Source organism: Aulostomus chinensis, chromosome 6 (genome assembly GCF_037954235.1).
Source record: "Aulostomus chinensis isolate RoL2024-O1b breed Wild chromosome 6, RoL_Achi_v1.0, whole genome shotgun sequence".
NCBI classification, from domain to species: domain Eukaryota; kingdom Metazoa; phylum Chordata; class Actinopteri; order Syngnathiformes; family Aulostomidae; genus Aulostomus; species Aulostomus chinensis.
In genome coordinates, this window is record NC_141325.1 from 7,652,250 (window position 1) to 7,669,032 (window position 16,783).

General features: G+C 42.2%; 1 protein-coding gene across 3 annotated transcripts; it reads left to right on the forward strand.

The window, feature by feature from the left end:
* The first annotated feature begins 251 nt into the window (after window positions 1–251).
* LOC147259948 (ubiquitin-associated protein 2-like) lies at window positions 252–16,103 on the forward strand. 3 transcript variants are annotated; one of them, XM_086206217.1, is made up of 29 exons: window positions 252–387; window positions 1,800–1,938; window positions 2,163–2,240; window positions 2,365–2,475; window positions 2,634–2,793; window positions 3,264–3,341; window positions 5,170–5,233; window positions 5,504–5,592; window positions 5,666–5,718; window positions 5,869–5,933; window positions 6,041–6,272; window positions 6,381–6,636; window positions 6,716–6,853; window positions 7,185–7,321; window positions 7,703–7,944; window positions 8,067–8,310; window positions 8,467–8,506; window positions 8,651–8,780; window positions 8,961–9,018; window positions 9,226–9,439; window positions 10,173–10,264; window positions 10,726–10,776; window positions 11,045–11,120; window positions 11,359–11,559; window positions 11,764–11,934; window positions 13,229–13,333; window positions 13,762–13,835; window positions 14,665–14,856; window positions 15,250–16,103. In XM_086206217.1, the coding sequence occupies exons 2-29, from the start codon at window positions 1,843–1,845 to the stop codon at window positions 15,343–15,345; spliced, it is 3,543 nt and encodes a 1,180-aa protein (XP_086062343.1). In that variant the 5' UTR covers window positions 252–387; window positions 1,800–1,842; the 3' UTR covers window positions 15,346–16,103. The 3 variants fall into 3 exon arrangements, with proteins under 3 accessions (XP_086062343.1, XP_086062345.1, XP_086062344.1); XM_086206218.1 differs by lacking the exon at window positions 252–387 and adding an exon at window positions 400–524; XM_086206219.1 differs by lacking the exon at window positions 13,229–13,333.
* Window positions 16,104–16,783: the final 680 nt, after the last annotated feature.

Consider the following 16,783-nt stretch of genomic DNA (forward strand, 5'->3'; position numbering starts at 1 on the left):
AAAGGACAGGTGATTTGAGTACTTATTTCTTGACAGATCAATTCATTCTACTCCATTTAAAAACTTTTTTTTTAAATTGACACATATTGAAAAAATACAATATACTAGTTTGTTTACTTTTTCGGTTTTGGAACTAGTTCTGGGTTAATACATTTAGAAATTATGTTAAAAGTATAACAAAAACTCCCGGCAAAAACGCTGTTCCTGATGATTAACCGCAATGCGCGCTCTCGGAGGGAGGCGCGCACGTCATGGCACGTTGAGCCACCTGACTGGTTCGTGAGATTTCTGTTGGCGGTGACTTGGCTTCACATCGTTGAACAACGGCGCGGTGGGTCACGTGACAACATCTGCTGCTGCTGCTGGCTGAGCGAAGCGTGTTAGCAGGTAAAGGAAGAAAATACACCGTGTTTGGACTCTTGATTTAAACGTTATTTGAAAGTCCTGAGCGCCTCATCATAGGATTTCTAAGATAGTTGGAAGAGTTCCGGTGGCCGATAAGGCACCACTCGTTCTGCTCGGAGGTCTGCTCATTCTCCAGCTAGCTAGCTACCTAGCCAAACTTGCATCCGGACTGTAGTGCTGCATTGTATGCGTACAGGCCATTCACATGTCGGGGTAGCTAATGTTAGCTTTCTGCTAATATGTATCGTAGGTCAACAATATCATAAATGTTTTCCTATTTGTTTTCTTTCACGTCACCTCATCTGTGCCGCATTCACACGAATGATATATTTAGCATCGGCCTTAGCATGTGTCAGTGTGACAGCGCTGTGTTTTCCTTGGTCGTATTAGCGCAATTTGCCAGAGAGGTTTTCCGACAAACATTAGCTTTTACCTCGACGTTCACAAAAAGACGAGCGCTCCCACTTGTCGCATTGGTTAACGGCGTTTTTGCTCCTAATTCGGATTAATTGTTCGCGCAGTACGCAAACAGGTTGGCGGACCGATAAATAACATGATTAGGTTGCTAATAACCCTCCACCAGAACAGGACCTCTGACGATAAGTATCGTATGTGAATCACATACGGAACAAAGACAAGTTGCTGCTAGCTGTGCTAAGCTAACGCGAGCAGTTGATGCTAACGTGAACATTAGGACTGCGCAGTTCATATTTCACTCGGTATTCTTAGAATGTTTCCCTACCTAAAGTGTCAGTGTACATTTATTGATATAGGTACACTTGGAAAACAAAATATTGATTATAATGTACTATACATGTGACGTTGACAGCAACTTTCGTGTCGCATAAATGACTTTTGTTTTGTGGGTAAATGTCTTGCCGTGTTAGCACGTTGGCGTGTTGTCAAGTATTGTTTCATGGCCAAGTACCCTCATAGTAACAGCAGTTTGATCTAACTCAAGATTGGATGCATGTTCTGGATCTCCCGTCCTTGTTCTTCCTTTAGACTACGACTGTACTACCCGGGCTCCTTTGAGATTACTTAACTTGTAACCAAATTGTTATTTTAGATGACGATAAAAACGCTGAAATGACTCATACAACATTTGCTGGTGAACACTCCTGGTGTTTGTGTCAGCGACAGCGGGTGGGTTGTAAATTGACACCTGGCCGGCCCCCTTGGCTGGCTAAATTTAACCTGGGAGGTGGGGGCGACAGATGGGGTTATAGTCTTACATGGCATATCTTACTTGACAACACTGCGTCTCCGTCTGCTTACATATTCAGCATACTGCTCTGACACAGGACATCACTAGGAATTTGTCCTGGAAGTTGTAATGTAAAGTTACTGTCACAGTTGACCGTCATTGATTTCCTTATTTCTTTCTCTTCCAGATTTTTTCTATTTTGTACATACATTGTTTTGTATATACTGTATATGATGACTTCAGTGGTCAGCAATCAAGCCCGAGGGACTCGGGACAGAACGATGCCCACCACTACACAATCAACACAGCCACAGAAACAGATACAGGTGGGTTTTGAATACGGGCTATTCAAGAGATACTTGTGTACAAATACATAAAATGAGTGCAGTTTAATGGTACAACCCTGTAATATACCCGAACCTCAAGAAGGTTATAATGTTTGTTTGTTTTTTCCTGACTTTATTTATATGTTTATAGTCACACAGCACATGCTTTATCATGATATAACAAGGCATGGCGCTTTTTTTTTTTTTTTTTTTAATAAAACCAGGCCACAGCAGAACAGATTCGTTTGGCCCAAATGATCTACGACAATAATGATGCAGACTTTGAAGACAAGGTCAAACAGGTAATGTTTATGATTACACACTCATTAAAACCATTTTTGGTGGGCTTGTCATTTTGGACATCTTGTTCAATGGGATCCTCCTTTCATCGAATTGATGAAGCAGTTTGTATTTTTACATGCACAGCTGATAGAGGTGACTGGGAAGACTCAAGATGAGTGCATGGTAGCCCTCCACGACTGCAACGAAGATGTAAACAGAGCCATCAATTTTCTACTGGAGAGCACCTCCGACACAGTGAGATTTTCATTTTCATCCTGTATATGTTTTTGTTTTTTTGTACTTTGTTCACATCATATTTATGTGTCCTTTATTTTTATTTACAGACTATCCAGAATTTCATTCACTGCATTACTGTTTACAAAGAAAAATAAATCTGTTTTCTTTCATGTCAGAACTCCTGGGAGACTGTGGGAAAGAAGCGGAGCCTTGGGAAAGAAGCAGGGTTCTCAGAGATAAAGGAGAACAGAGAGAAGAAGGGAGGCGAAAGGGAGGCCAGCCGCGGACGTGGGGGATCCAACAAGAGGGGCAGAGGAATCAGCCGAGGCCGTGAAGGTAAGAGAGAGAAAAAGACATAGTTTCCTGCAGAATTAGATTATTTTTGGTGGCGGTGGGGAGATTTGTGCATGTGGAGCAGGAATGCTCTGCTGCAAGGATGATTTTCTTGCCCACTTGCTGGGACTGCTCAATGTGCTTGTATTACATGTATGCGTGATACTGTGGACGGGGTCGTCTCAGTTATTGTGAGAGTGAGACCAGGCTGAGTGAATCAATATGCTGCGTGCAGCTCTGCAATGAAATAAGGTTTTGCCAGTTTAAATAGAAATCAATATGTGGCAACTTGTGATACTGTGGTGGGCCGCCACTAATCAATGTACAAGAAACACTGAAAGATTTGAAACTGCTTTATTTACATGTTTGTCTTGCTCTCAGATATTTTAAAATGTGACTTCTTGGATTCATTTCTCAAGATCTCATAATTCACTACTGAGTTGCTACAGCCTTTGTTTCCTCCCCCACTCCAGGTCGAGTAGAGGAGAATGGGTTTGAGGTAGCTCCAGGAGAGAGGGGAGGAGATCGTGGACGCAGAGGACGTGGCAGAGGTGATTATTCTACATATTTCCAATCCAAATTGTCTTGCCTGAAAGAAGGGGGATGGGTTTAATGTGGTGTTCTGTCAAAATACTTCTCGTTAATGTTTTACTTGTATATTTACCCCTTCTGTTGGATTAGTCTTTTGTTTATTTTTATCCCTCACCCACCTCATCCCTCATCCCTCTTCTCAAGTGCCTTTTACACTTGCCACGTTTCCAGAGTGAATAAGAAATTGTTCTCTGCTAAAAATATAAAAAATATCCCTCACAAACTTCAGTGTGAGAGTTTCACATTATTTGTGCTCACTGCTGAGAGTGACGGTGAACTTTAAATCCTTGTTGGCTCAATAACTTTATTCCTAATCTTTATAAAAAAAAAAAAAGTAGCATTGTACAAAGGGCCTTTGAAATCGTGTACAATTTTGTCTGGCTTCATTTTTTTTTTCTCCCAGTATTTTTGTTTTTGTTTTTAATTGTGGCATGTACAATTTGAGCACATTTTGTCATTATGAAGCAATCAATCGTGGATGAGTAAAGTTTAAGTAATTGTGGAAAAAAATACACAAATAATAATCAAATGTAGCAAAAGTGAAGTTTATATTGGCTTTGTTGTGACTTGTGTTTATATATGCCAATATCTCACTGACAGCATGCTGCTGTCTCAACCTGCAGCTATGTTCATAACTTAATGTTATGATGTCCAACAAAGCATTTTTTGTAAAAATGCATCCACATTTTGGCAGTGTTTCCTTTTTTTATTGTACTTTTTAATTAAGCTTTTCCCGATACGTCCATCTTTTCTGCCTTGTGGAATTCCTTGGACCCTGTCTGTATGTATTTGCGATTGAAGATAATTAATGTGTGAATCTGTGGACAAATTTAGTGATTCTCTTGTTCAACCTCTCCTGAGTGAGAAGTCCTGTTTCTAGTGAATTGCAGCCCAGCAGTTTTGGGAGTGATGTTGTCTGCAGGCCTGTGGAGTATTGACGCATTTGGAGAATGAGCTCAGTCCCCATAGCTTCTTCAGGGTGTGTGTAAGGTAGAAGGGGTGGTGTCATGAAAGTTGGAGAAGATGGGAAAATAGAAAGATTTCACAGGCTTTATAGGTCCTCTATTCATCAAAAGTGATCTAAAAATGGTTATCAATGAAGGATGAATGTTGTCACTTTTTTTAAAACCTGTTGAACAGGATCAGTCTGTGTTGTTTGATCAAAAACACAAGTTTGAGGTTATATTCTAAGAAAATGTGTGTAATTTGTTGCCTCTGTGGCCTATGGTTGTGCGCTTTGACAGAACGGCTTAATGTGACAAGTTTCTGGTGTTATTGTCTGTGAAATTGCACAGTGGCATTAGTTTACTTATTGAAAACAATTAAAAAGCAGTGACCTAAAAAAGAGAATTTCTCGGTGTAAAATGTCATGGAAAAGACCCATGGTCTATACATTTAAGGACAAAATGCACTGCAATGCTATTGGAAGACTGATAAACTATGATTTTTTTGTTATGTGTGTATATAATTGAGATTTGTTTGAAGAGTTGTGGTTTTTGTTTGTTAGTTTCTGTTTCTGTACACTGCTCGTGCGTATTGGGGATTGCTACACAGAAAAGCATACCTTGACTCAAGATTATAGATGATCCTATCACAGATTCGGACTCTGTTCAAGAATGTTTTGGAGGGGTGGGGGTTGGCTCTGAAACAAACAAATATGATATTTCTTCATGCCCGGCAAATGTGCACATAATGAAAACCTAGTGCCAGTTTCCTACCTTCTTTCAGTGAAACTACAACAACAGCTGATTGCAGAGTTTCACCTAATTGCCTTGTGTGTGTCTTCAGGGGCAGGGGGTCGAGGTAGAGGAAGAGCAGCTGCTGGCAACAGGTTCTCCTCCCAGGGAATGGGGTAAGAACATGTATTTAGTTGAAGTCTTCAGCCTGAAAATTAAAATTAGAAGGAGGTGGTGATGGTTATTACAAGCACATATCTAAAAACAAATGTGTGGAAAAACACTTTCTGAACCTCACTGAAAAATTTACATCACATTTTCATGGGTTTTAATGTCGGTGGCAACAACAGTCTTATTTTTTCTTTTGATGGCCCATCTTTTTGCTCACATTCGCAATCATTTTTCCATCTTTCCTGTTGTCTCTTCTTTTTACCCTCTTCCTTTAGTACCTTTAATCCTGCTGACTATACAAACAACTCTGGAGGTCGCCAAGAATCATGGGAGGGTGATGGCAACGAACCTGCTGAGGGAACTGGTAAGGAATTAGCAGAACAGGACACAACTTGGGCCTTAAGTGTTAGCTGACATGGCTTCTGTGCTGTTCTTAGGAACATGGGGAGGCAACGTGGAAGACTGGACATCAGAGGACTGGAATGAAGATGTAAGGCGGCACTTTCTATGTTAACTTGGTGAACACTATTGGCAAAGATCAGTGTGGCTCTGTATAATCACTTATTCCATCAATTGAACATCTCACGTTATTATATATAATTGGATAGATAATAGCGTTTCTTCTCTCCCCTTCTCACAGTTGTCTGAGACCAAAGTATTCACTGCCTCGTGTGCTCCAGCAAACCACATCACACCTGGACACAAGTGAGTCACCTTGTCTAAAGTGAGCTCTGTGAGAAGTATACAAAGGAAAAAGCTGGAAAATGTTGACTCCACCTTGTCGCCCTTCTCCCAAATCTGCTTCTCTTCAGTGTCGACCTGGGGAGCATCCTGCCCAAGACAGGAACAGCCGTAGGAGGTTCTGTGGACTCTGACTTGAGGGCAATTGTAGATGGGCCCTCAGCAGAGGACTTGGGCCAAAGTCTGGTGTTCACCAATTCCCACCACAATGGACGCACAACAACACACAGCTACGCACATGCCACAGCCAACAGCTATGCCCATGCCGCCTCTGCTAGCACCACCTACGCTCATGCAGCACTGGTACAGACAGCCATACAAATGCACTTTTCACAGCTTCAAGTTCCAACCCATACAGTGCTGATCTTCATGTGGTGGTACTGTTTCTAATTTTGCCTCTCATTCTTCCAGTCCTCAGTCCTGGGCTCTGGTTTTGGGTCTCTGAATGCGCCTAAGCCAACACCTGCATCCGACATCAGGACAGCAGAGCAGCTCAACGGACCTCGGCTTGGTCAGAGAGCCAGTCAGACTCTGGCCACCACCAGCAACAGCAGTATTTCCAAAGATGCAGTGCCTCCTCCGGTGCAAAGCCCCGCTCCTGCATCCTCTCCCTCTGTTGAAATCAAGGCTCAGAGATTGGAGAATGGTCCTGTTACTGCCCTAAACAGTAAGTTGTCCTCTGACTAAGAAGTTAGGCAGTCCAGTGTGCAGTGCAGTACTGATACATTGTTTCCCATTCTCTCTAGTGGAGATGAAGCTTCAGCCAGAACCATCAGCAGTGCTCAGCCAGTTAGCGCAGAGGCAACAGCAGTCAGCCATCCTTCCCACCACGGAGCCTTTGGTCATGTCTCATTCACATGCTCCACAGGTCCCTACACCACCAGGTAACATAGCCCACCATAATCCACCTGCTCCTCTTCACTTCATTTTAGGTAACTACTCTTGTCTTTTCACTGATTATGCAGCTGTGCTCGTTTGAAACCAGTGCTTCCATATTGCCTACATAAGTGAACTAGGCCATCACCCTGCAGATTCATCGTTTACTACATAGTTCTGCTAAAAGTCTGTTCATGTTGGGCCCCCTGTGAAATCAGTTGAAATAAAAATTGTGTATGCTGAGAAGTTATCTTCCATTTAGATAATTATTGGATAAAAGAGGGACGTGTTGCTCACTTCCTGTGCTGAGAGTTAGATGTGCTATCTTGTCTCCTTCAGGTCATGAGTCCTCTGTCCTTCCTGCAAGAGATGGAGCGTCTCCAGGAGTGAAGCTGCCTGGTATGGAGCCTTCCATCACAGAACCTCCCCTGCGGCAGCTGAAGACACAGAGACGCAGAGTCCCTCCTCCTTCAAAGGTAAGATGGGTTGACGTTAGTCTTTTTATCAGGGGGAAAACAGTCACTGCTGTGCAGAAATGATCAAAGAGGAAGGTCGCTTGAAATATATGGACGGAAGCCTCTACTTTACCTCTCTGAGAAACTGCTGCTAACTGTATAGTCCTTGTTGAATTTCAGATGTATCAAATGCTACTCTACATTGTACGACACTGAAGTAGCCATTGATGGCATTGCAATGATTAAGGATGACCATGAGAATCTCATCAAACATCAATGACTGGAGGAGACTTCAGTTTGTGCATTTAAGCAGACTAATTTATCTGATTTCAAAATTTATAAAGCCACAGAAATAAACTAGTCTCAATCTCAATATGTGCTTATAATTTTGTTCTTCCACAGATCCCCTCTTCAGCAGTGGAGATGCCAGGTTCAGCAGATATATCTGGCCTGAATGTTCAGTTTGGAGCTCTTGACTTCGGTTCCGATACTGCTGGTGGAGCAGGAGACATGACACAGTTGGAGTCAGCCAGGGAACAAGCACCAGTCCCAGTCCCAGCAGCGGCAACACCCATGTCTGTCCCCATTGCTGTTCCCACGCAACACCCACAGAGCAGCTTGTTTTCCAAGCCAGGATCTGTCAGGTGTGTGAGTGGGAGGGTCTTCACATTTGCTCAGTTCTAATTTCAGTTTTTGCCATATTCATGTGTTTGTTGTACATTTAACTTAACAATGCTTCCCATCTACCTGTTTGTTCTTTGAACAGTGAACACATGAGCAGCACATTACAGTCAGGCGTATCAGATCCCAGCTTCCCTTCTCCATCTTTGGGCTTACCCAGTGCCACGCCCTCTCCTTCCCTGAGTCTTCCCAGTGCAGCTGCTCCACCCTCTTCTACAACCCCGACCACAAATAATCGTATAGAGAGCAGTGACCCAAGGTCCCTGGCCCCCCATCTGGGCTTTCCTCAGAGCAAAGATGTCCCATCGGTTGCTACTGGACCACTCACAGTAAGTACTAACCTTTTTCTCTGTTTGTAAAAAGACATAATGATGAAAGTAGACAACAAGTGACTGAGTAACATTTTCTAAAAGTACAATGTGTGCTCAACAGTGGAAACACATAAATGAAAAGATTAAACTTATCATTCCTTCTGTCTTTCATAGAATGGCTACAGTGGCATGAAGACACAGAGCACACAGGACAGTAAGTAGACTAACCATTACCAAGAACTGCCTGTATTTTTCACCCGCTTGCTGTCTTATTTGTTCTTCTCTTTCTCCCAATCAATCTGTAACACCATATGAATTTAATTCTCTCATTCGTTTAACGCTTTATTTTCCCAAACAGCTGCGTCATCAACGTCTCGGACAGTGAAAACGGAGTCTCCCATATTGTCAAGTGATAGTGGCCCCGCCCACCACATCCCTTCTCCTGCAGTCACTGCTTCCCACTCAACACCCATTCCCTCACTCAGCAGGTAAGAGAAGCTTCAGACACAGTGATGTTTTTATGTTGGCGATAATGATGGTTACAAGCACATATCTTAAACCTTAAATGTGGAAATATCTGTCACTGAATCTCCATCTTCCTGGCTGAAATGCTTTTGCTGCTTCACTAGATTTAAACCCGCTAACAAAACGTGAAACTTTCTTTGTAGTCACGTGACAAGTACTCATTCATCTGGGCCGCCTCTCACCACAAGCTCCTCCCTGACAGTAAGTGTGTATATGCATGCAGTCAGACACGATGTTCCTGTATCACCTCTCTGCGGTCGTGGTACTTAGAACATGATACATTTGTTCTGCACTTCATTTGTATTGTAGCTTGGTTATTAAAGTGCTATTTATGAAGACCTCAATACCATGACCTATGAGAGACGGTTCTCTGCTCACACAACCACTTCTTGTGTCCTGTTCCATCAGACGACTAATGAGGAGAGCAGCAGCAATCTCCATGCCTTTTCATCATCCTCAAGCCAGGTTCTTAATCCCAGTCCTTCAGCTCCTCTGGCTGTCAGCAGTTCAAGCACTAATGTGTTGCACCCATCTGGAGCCCCAGGACTAACTCCTAACGGCACAAACACTACACCTTCAGCTGCAGGCAGCCGCACAGCACCCCTGCTAACCACCACCTCTGGTAGGCTCACGGGCAGTCACGTAGGAAGTCATTTACTAAAGATTGGTCTGCAAATGTTATATTGAAAATGAACGCAGTTATAATTTTGTACCTTTTTTTTCCAAATTGAATGATCTCATTTAAAGCTTTTTAGGGGCATATGTTTATTGGCAAGATATAGTGATCAGTGTTGTTTTTTCTGGACATGTCAGGGGTGTTTCTATCAAATTCCATGTGAAATGGTTACATTTCACATTTTAGCTTCTGGAAATCCTCGTCAGTGTGTTCCGGATCTGCTCTCTAGTTAAATAATATTTTAAGTTGAAAGCTGCACAGTTGTGTATGATTATCTATGTTACATTTTTTGAAGTGGTCTGGTCCAGTACTGTACTTTCTCTCTCACTCATGGCTGCAATTAGCAGTCAATCAGCGCTAAACCCCCGTACAACCACAGTTGTTACCAGAACCCTTGGCAGCTGTGGGCTGTTGAACATAATGGAGCATTTAACAGCTTAAGAGCCAAATATGTAACTGATATAGATGGCACAAAAACCGAGCTACAGATTGCAAATTAATGATCTTACTGTGATATTGCAAACTTTTTTTAAGTTGGCTATAAAAAGATAATGGTGCCCCAGTGTGGTGTTTGCAGCTCTCTTGTTTATATTACAAATTTAAATGAATAAATTTGGGTCTGGTTGAATAATTCACTTATTTGAGTCCATAAGTAACCCAGGTTTCATGTTTCCTGCAGGTAAAGCTCCTCCCAACTTAGCTCAAGGAGTGCCACCTTTGCTGGCCAACCAGTACATTATGGGCCCCGGTGGCTTGCTCCCTGCTTACCCGGTAACGAAACACAAACATTTATTCTCCTGTTTATGTAATGGTTCCTAGGATAGAGGTTGTACCAATAAAAAGATATGCTTCTTGGCATCATTCTCAAGTGACTAAGCTATACATATGTTGAGCATTTTATTTTGGTAAATAATTAATTATTGATTTAAGGTCTTAAATGTATATCTTAGAGCTCTTTTTCGTGCGTGTGGGTGTACATGTGTGTACATTAAACAACTATGGCACTTATGTAGAACTACTCAGCTGATTTAAAAACTTCTTGGGTAGGCTCTGATCAAAGATGATGCCTATGAAAGACACTGAAGCTGGTAAAAGCTAAAATAAAATTTTTATTTTAAGAGAAGCGCTTAGTAGAGACTGTAGCATGAACTAATTCTTTTCATTAACGGGGTAGTATGCAGATGTCTTTGTTTTAGCCCATTTTAACTTGTGGGTTACCTTTGTTTCAACAGCAAATCTATGGATACGAGGACCTGCAAATGCTGCAGTCTCGCCTTCCTATGGTGAGTTTTGGTGCCGTTGCAGATATTTCATTTTCGAGTCTGCAATGGAGTTTTTTTTTGTTTGTTTCTGTTTTTGTTTGGGGTTTTTTTGGGGGGGGGGGGTACATTGCAATCCTATCTTTCAGAACAATAACTGAATAGCATTTCTTTATCATCTCTTCTATCACATGTCGGCATCACTGCAAATAGTATAATATTCATTGATGGATAAAGTAACAAAACAGGAATAGCCATGCTTGAATTTTTTTTTTCCTCTCTCTCTTAACAGGACTACTATGGTGTAACATTCCCTGGTACTACAGCTACCATGCCTGGAAGAGATGGCTTGGCTAATCCATATTCTGGTGAGGCAAATTATATTGTGTCTTGTGTGAGTTCATGTTTATTGCATGCATTGTCACATAAACTACTTCATGAAAATACATGTATTTGCATGAGTCTATATTATGAATAATCAGCATTGGCATTTTAACTGATTAGCAACTCTTCTTGAAGCACTTTGTTTTTCCTCAAGTTGGTGGATTTTAGCAATTCATCTGACCAGCAAAAATATTTGAGATTCTATATCTGTGTTTGGTCCAGGTGAGGCAACAAAGTTTGGCAGGAATGACTCTTCGTCTCCAGCTCCCCCAACCAGTCTGTCTACAGCCGGGGTTCAGTCACAGCCTCAGCAGGCACCACAGGCAGGCACACAGGGCCAGGGCCAAGGACAGAGCCAGGGTCAACAGACACAGAACCAGGCCTTCCTGAACCCTCCGCTACCCCCTGGTTATGGATACACTGGTGAGGATATCATCATGAGAATGTTGTCTAGATTGTCTTATATTGCTGGTATGATTATCACAATATACATTTTCTCTACAGAGATTTAAAAATGTTCTGCATCCCATGCTTTCAGCATAGCATGCACTTGCATTACCAAGACTTGTCAAGAAGACTGTTGTGTTCAAATTGGGAAAAAGTGTCTTTCACTAAATCATATTACAGGTTTGCCATACTACGCTGGTGTGCCCGGCGTTCCCTCAGCCTTCCAGTATGGCCCCACCGTCTTTGTGCCTCCTGCTTCTGCCAAGCAGCCTGCAATGGGCCTGGCTAACCCCTCCAATCAGTACCACCAACAGCATCAGCCTAGTTATGGGCAGCATGCATATGGCACAGGTAAGAGGAAGGAACACAGTGGTTATCTGGATAAAGGTTGTATGCAGACTATTAACAGAATATTTTCTCTGATTCAGTGTAACTGTAATTTAGCATTGAATGGACTTTGTTCCAGCCTGTTCGTTCAAACTATTACATTAAATTAGGCCTGGGTGACTTATCGATTAATTCAAGTTTTTTGTTGCGGACGATTTAATAAAAAAATTAGAGGTTTTTTTTTTGTTTTGTTTTTTTACTCCTCTTGCTGTTGCGCATCTTTTGTCCCCCAGGAGCTTCCTTAGCTTTCCCCCCTCACCCTTGTTCCTTGCGCACGCATAGCAACAACATGGCTAACAAGAGCGAGAAGTTTGTTTCTAAGAAAGGAGTAGTATGGTGGTTTGGAACTGGTTTGGGTTTGCGGCGACACACATTGAACAAGTGACTGCATGCTGCAAAGTTTGTCTGAAGCCCATTGCAACAAAAGGCAGCAGCACAACAAACATATTTCAGCATCTAAAACAGAGGCATCCAGCCGAGTGGGAGAAATGCCACTCTTTGTGAAGGGAACAAGACCGCTATAACCGACAAACTCCCATTTAAAAAAACAAAAAACAAAACCCTAACTGTGGTGGAATCATTTACCCACGGGAAAAAAATATGGGGAAAATCGTAAATTGAATTTTTTTGTGAAAAAATCTTGAGATTTTATTTTTTAGTCCATATCACCCAGGCCTACATTAAATGTTTATCTTCATCTACAACATTCTTCAAAGAAGTGTGTTCATTGGTGAAGTTGGACAGCTGGATTTGTCAACATTCGTGGGTCGTCCTGCCAGTTACCAGGTCATTCACATTTGTTGTGAAATTACTTAAGATGTTAAGTGCGCATCGAAAAAGGGGCTACTGACACTACATTGCTGGGAGATCTGCCTAGCAACGGATTGGTCCGCCTGTATTTTTCTAGCACAGGTAGACTGAGTGTTCCTGCTCAAATGATGGGCAGAAGTTTAGAGGTTTTGTCATAAATGGGCTCTCAAGATCAACTTCCAAGCCTTTCATACACCAAATGCTGCATGTGTGTGTGGGATTGGGCCTTTGTGTGTTTTTTGCTTGTGCTGCATGCTTAGCTCAAACCCCCGGCTGAAGTTGGACACTGCTCAATATAGACACAGCTGCCATTTTGGTCAGGTTACCTTACTTGCCTCTCTCTCCCCTGCCCCCTTCTCCTTCATCCTCCATCCTTCTCTATTCCTTTCTTTCACTTCACCTCATTTGTCTCCATCTCTGCTCTTCTTTCCTCCTCCTCCTCCTTCAGCCTTTGATGACCTGTCTCAAGCCCACGGTGGGGAGTACAGTAAGGGAGGGTACGGAGGCTCTGCCCAGTCACAGGCCAAGTCAGCGGGCAGCGGCCCAGGGAAAGGTACACACACACCACATGGTCGCACACCATATAACAACACACTCAAAGACAGTGGGTGTTAACCTGTCGGGAGAAAAAAACGAATGTACTCACGATTGCAGATGGTTCTACTGTCAAGAGTGTTCTGGAGCAAGGTGTGTATTTGCACGTCTGTGACTGCACTTTGATGTGCACATAATGCGATAGATGCCCAATGGTGATAAGAAGTGAGAATCCTGCCTCTGCGCCTCCTCACTTAATATGCTTCTTCCTACTGGCTGGCCCCCCTTCTACTAACAGTGGAACTGAGCGTTCAGTGCTTAATATTTGCTCATCAGCAGTGAGGTGACAGTCGATGTCCTTTTAACCTTTGGAATTACTTTTCTTTTGCCGCCCCCTCAAATTCCAATCTCTTTTTTTTCTCTTCTTCCTCTTTTTATTCCTCTCAGCACCGGGACTGTCAGGGTCAGGCAGCAGTGGAGGAGTACCTGACATGGGTGGTTCCATCTACAGCAAAACACAGGTAAGTGACACGAATATTTTCCTCCCTGTGTCTTTTTTTTTTTTTTCTTTAACTTAATGATTAATTTAGCCTCTAGCCTCACACCTTTCTTTGCAACTATTGGAGAGATTACGGTGGCTTACAGGATCAACTGCTTCCCCTTAGGAAAAGTTTACAATAAGGCACCTCTTCTTAGATGACTTAGTTGATTCTGGATATCTTTATACAATCATGTCATGTGATGTCAACGACAATTTAGCTAAGATAGTTCAGTAGGGACATGTCATGTCTGTCCTGAGTCATTATTTTCTGACTCTTGGAAAATGGGACAAACAGTAAAATTCCCCCCAACGACTACATCTCTTAACACTTGTCCTTTAAACCTTACAACCTAGATTTAGGCTGTTCCACGTGGTGTCCTTGAATAACTGATATTTCTTCATCTCAGTTCACTGGCTGGGGGCCCACCTCACACTTTGTAAACCTCTGGTGTGGAGTACAACTATGAATTGATCCCTGCAAGGAACCTGCTTTGTTTGGCTGCAAATTCTAGTTTAGAAAAAACAGTTGGGAAAGAGGAGAGATGTCCCCAGACATCACTAGTCGATCAGCAACGTAGTGGATCATGTCACACACGTGGCGTAAACCCTGCTCAATTTTTAACACGCTGGCCTTTGAAAGGTTTTAATCTTGAAGGATGGCAGCAGTCAATAACTTTTTTGCTTTGAGGTTTCCTGGTTAAATTATACTGGTCAAATGTTTTTGTGTAGGATATTTTTTCCCATAAATCCATGCTTGAATCTGGTCTATAATAGTGATTTTAAGAGCTTGTCCTCTCTTTTCTCTTCAGTCATTTGACAAACAGGGCTTCCACACAGGAACACCACCGCCATTCAACCTGCCTTCAGCACTGGGGGGGACAGGTCCCCTGAACCCTGGAGGGGCTCCAGGTTATGCCCCTGCTCCATTCCTGCACATCCTGCCACCACATCAGCAGCCCCACTCGCAGCTGTTGCACCATCACCTCACACAGGACGGACAGGTAAACATCTGTCCACCTACTGGCTCAAAAGACATTTGCATCATCAGAAATGTTTTGTGATTTAGGTTTAAATGTTAACTGTACAAGGCTGGTGTCACTTAGTGAGCATCTGTGAGGCTATTTTGCACTACACATCAATGTCTTGTACACTCACCGATGCTGCAGTAACCGGCTGCAGTCTTGTTTTTTTTCCATAAATGCCAAGCAGACCTGTTGCTACACCTGCACTCACTAGAACCTTTCTGCACCTCATGGTCCAATGTCTGAAGTACATCCAGGAGTACTGTAACATGTAACCCCTTTGTACATTGGTATTAGAATAATAAATTGATCCCTGCTTGTTCTTGAAGCTCTCAAAAATGATGGATTGAATGGTTCTCTTGGTCTCCTCAGGGTGGTCCTGGGCAGCGCAGTCAGTCCAGCAGCATGCAGCAGAAAGCCCAAGGCAGCAAGTCCAGCTATGGCAGCTCCCCCTACTGGGGCAACTGAGGAATGCTTTCTACCCCCTCCCTTCCTGTTTCCCCCTTAAAAAAAAGGCTGTGTGTGCCTGTGTGTAAAGTTAAAAACATAAAAGCTAACTGAGAGACACACTACCCTCACAATGAGCAACCCTGGGTGCCCTTGCCCTGCCCCGCCCCACCTCCACAAGTCCTCATAAGTCTTGAGTTCTCTCTCCCCCCCTTTTCAAAATTGGTTGTACATGTAAGATATTTATGTATGTATTTATATAAATATATATATACTGTATATGTAATAGTAGAACATGAAATGTGGTTGCTGCATTTTATTTTTGAAGGACATTTTGTTTACTTTTTCAAAACTACAGAAAAAGATGTTACATAAAGTCAGAATGACGTGGTGGTGAGAGCAAGTGAAGATAAATAATCCACACCTTCCTGGAAGAAACAGAAAAGGAAAAGGAGAGAGCTATAGCACTGATTTAAATATGAGGACATTTCTGATGGGGGTGGGGTTTATATTAACTAACTGCAGTTGTCTCCTCTTTATTTTTCTTTTTTTATATACATAACTTCCTAAAGTGACTAGGCTCATCGCTCCCAAACTTCATTTTGTAGCCTTGTGTATATCTCCCTTCCTGTCTCCTCTCTTGTACCTTCGTCTGGAGGGCTGTCTCCTGGTGTCAATAGCTTCCCTTTAAAGAAAGATCTGCCATCTAAATTTTATATTTTAATTTAATTTTAATCCCCATTGCCCTTGAAATAAAGGTTCTGAGCAGTTGGACTGGAGTTGTGTCTGTTTACAGTTGACTCTTTACCTGTGTAAATTATTCACATCTGTACTTAAGGACATCTGGAAAGTGAAGGATGGAATCATCATAATCATAAGGGTCCTTCCAGTTGTACAAAAATTATTGTCTGATAATGGAGAGATTTACATGTTTTTGTTCACATAATGTACAGTGTGTACAGTGAAAGTAGGTGCCTTTCACGGACGAGTGAGGTTTGCATATATAGCGGAAAAATATTTCTGTTTTAAAAAAGAATTAGAACACAATTTGTCATTGAAAATGTTGAAGGCTGCCAACAGAATCTGAACAGGATGATGGGATTTTGAAAATACTTATCTGCAATTATGTTTGTTTTTTTCTGAGAACCTGTTGACGGTTTTATAGGATGTGATTAAGACAAACAAATATTGTAATTCAGTAACTTAATTTAACTGGAGAACTCTTGTTTCCTTGGACTCAGAATTAATGGAAAGTGAGGTTCATTTGAAATTATGCTTGTTAAATAAGTCAAATGAATCGGTCTGCTTTTTCCTGAAATTAATATTTCCACCATGTGATGCTGCAATTGTGTTTTCTGAAATTGCGGTTTGAGCCAGTTGGCCATATGGACGCTCAGCTTGAGTGAGGCACAGGTGGCTCTCATCACACTGAATCCATCACATTTCCTTTTTGGATTAT